General features: G+C 33.7%; 1 protein-coding gene across 1 annotated transcript in view; it reads right to left on the bottom strand.

Annotated features, from left to right (window-relative positions):
* LOC108685166 (cuticle protein 16.5-like) overlaps positions 1-450 on the bottom strand; it is a 1529-nt gene extending 1079 nt beyond the window's left edge. Inside the window, exon 1 of the mRNA XM_018189836.1 lies at positions 256-450. Within this exon, the coding sequence (XP_018045325.1) occupies positions 256-273 (18 nt within the window). The 5' untranslated portion in view covers positions 274-450. The remainder of the gene's footprint in view (positions 1-255) is intronic.
* Positions 451-2588: the final 2138 nt, after the last annotated feature.

Here is a 2588-nt window from a genome sequence, read left to right as displayed (position 1 = left end):
ATATATATATATATATATGTTAAGTGTAATTGCAATTTATATTTAAACGAAATATTTTTTGTATATTAATATACGACAGATACATACATACTATATTTGATGCCAAATTTAGATTAAGAATTAACAAATTTTCGAAAGATTAATCTGTCTTTTAGTTATTATTATCTCTATTAAGATATTATTTTATACAGGGGGAAGAGGGGGAAGAGTTATTTACGTATGCACGAATATTGACAATTATTCATGAAAACTTACAAGGATTTTGGTCATCATTTTTAACTGCGGTGAGTGCGGTGCGTAAATGATTGTCTCGCTGCGTTCACTGCGATGCCTATTCTCGATTACTTCGGTGTCTTTTATACATCGTGCCTTCCCTTACAAGAACAAAGACTCTCTCCCACCGTGATCACGATTTGTTGTACAACTCGCTCACATACGAGGGCACATCCGGAGTAATATATGTATATACATCGCGTATACTAGGACCGGTCTCCGTTTCTGGACTTGGTGCCGCATTTTCATTATTACTCAAGTCTGTTACCGATGTACGAATTTCGTCTGACAATGATAACTTCTTTATAACTTCTTTTCTCTTTTCTTACTTACGCAGTATATAAAATATAATAATAATAGTATAATAATAATATTTGTATATATTAATTATTATATAAATATGATAAGCGCGCAAAAAATTGAGTAGTTAATTATTATTTTCTGCTCAGATGTGGACAAGCCGACATGAGAATAAAGAACGATAACGCAAATTGAATCTAATCTATCTGTCGTAATTGCAATGTTACCGCGAAAAATTGAACATTTTCCTTGTGTAAAATCCGAACCTAATTTAAATCTTTCTTTCAACAAATTTACAAAATTGTATCGTGTTGTGTTGATATACTTGACATTGGGCGAAAAATGTGATATATCTTCTTTTAAATTTATTTTTGTTTTCTTTTTTAGATATGGAAACAAGTATAACTATGTATATTTTATATATTTTATATGTTTAAGATATATTTACATTTGTTTATTTATTGCTCTAACCTAAGATTAATACATTTTATTTCTTTAAAGAATAAATTTCGGATTTCTTTTCCGATCGATTTTGAGTTCATTTCTTTATGAAAAGATCAAAAACAAGGGATAGAAAAAGCTTGGGATCAACGTTCGCGATTTGTACCCTCTCGAACGGATACATACGATCTATACATATTAAGTATGCAAACGATCGAATCAAACAGAATTTGTTTTTATCATCATCGTGGCGAGCGATGAGAAAGATCAGAAGCAGGATATATGTATTTCTTTCAAGGTTACGACGAGATTGCGATGTGGTTGGACGAGATTCGAGTCCAAGAGTTTCCAACTTTTGCCGCCTGCATTCGGTCAAGTAATCTGCAGACTGAACTCTGAAGTCTGAAGGCTTTCGCATCTTTTTCTTGCCCTGTTTGCGCGTCACGTCCTGTAGAAGAAACTTGTAGGTACTCATTCTAAGGGATTCGATCGCTTCTTATATCTTAGTGATATTTCTTCGATTCGATTCACATGATGTGATTCATTTGGTCGATTCGATCATTCAACGACAATCGCGCTTTCCGCTTTCGCGCATCTGTTTCAGCTTTCAGCATCTGTCCAATTGTCCATGCGTTCCGACCTTCCGAAAGTACGTACAGATACTTTCCTCGGGTACCTGGTACGTGTTTCAATCTACTTGCTCAAGAAGCCACGACGTTACGTAAATCGTCGATCGTATCTAGATTATCGATGCGTAGCCCGCAGAATGTCATGCTAAAATCGCGACCTGATTCATGATGACTTTGGCTGCGAAACAGAAATATTTCGAGAATCATCATAGGTGTACATATAATAACTCATCGATCGTGAATCAATTTATTAAATCCAAATGTTGGTAATGTTGGTAATATATTTGAGATTAATTAGGTTAATGTTATTATTTTATTAAAAAAAGATATACATACATGTATTAGATTAGAATGATATATAAGTAAATTATACAATTATATACGAGAGTATATAATGAATAATGTTGATAAATTTTTTCATTACTCAAGATGAAAAATGGATTATTTTCTTAAAGTGAGGGCAAGGACGTGAATTAACAAGAAAAAAAAATATCTTTTCTATCAAAAATCTTTTACGACACAGCCTTGATCGAACGATGGGCCTGAATCCCACAAATCGTTCAGGTCTCTACAAGTTCGAGATATCTGCCCGATCGGAATTATATAAACGTGGCTGACGCGGAATGGATCGTTATGTAATCCTCCCTGCCTAGGTACGTGGTCGAAGACAATGTGTGGCAAGGTTGCACGACAGGGAAAATGATTACATGGAACGCATTCAGATTGGTTTACGGCTGCTGGCTGACAATTAGTGAACAGCTCTATTCGTTTGATCAAATTAGCACGATCGTGAAGCGTACGCTACCATAAATTTTTGAATTCGTACTTACATGTTCCGTTCTGTCAGATTTTACAAATTTTAATTACCTTATAAAACTTATGAGAGTAAAATACACATATATATATATATATATATATATATATATATATATGTATATGAACGTA

The sequence above is a fragment of the Atta colombica genome, unplaced genomic scaffold (genome assembly GCF_001594045.1).
Source record: "Atta colombica isolate Treedump-2 unplaced genomic scaffold, Acol1.0 scaffold146, whole genome shotgun sequence".
In the NCBI taxonomy this organism is placed as follows: domain Eukaryota; kingdom Metazoa; phylum Arthropoda; class Insecta; order Hymenoptera; family Formicidae; genus Atta; species Atta colombica.
This window is presented reverse-complemented; position numbering and strand designations above follow the sequence as displayed.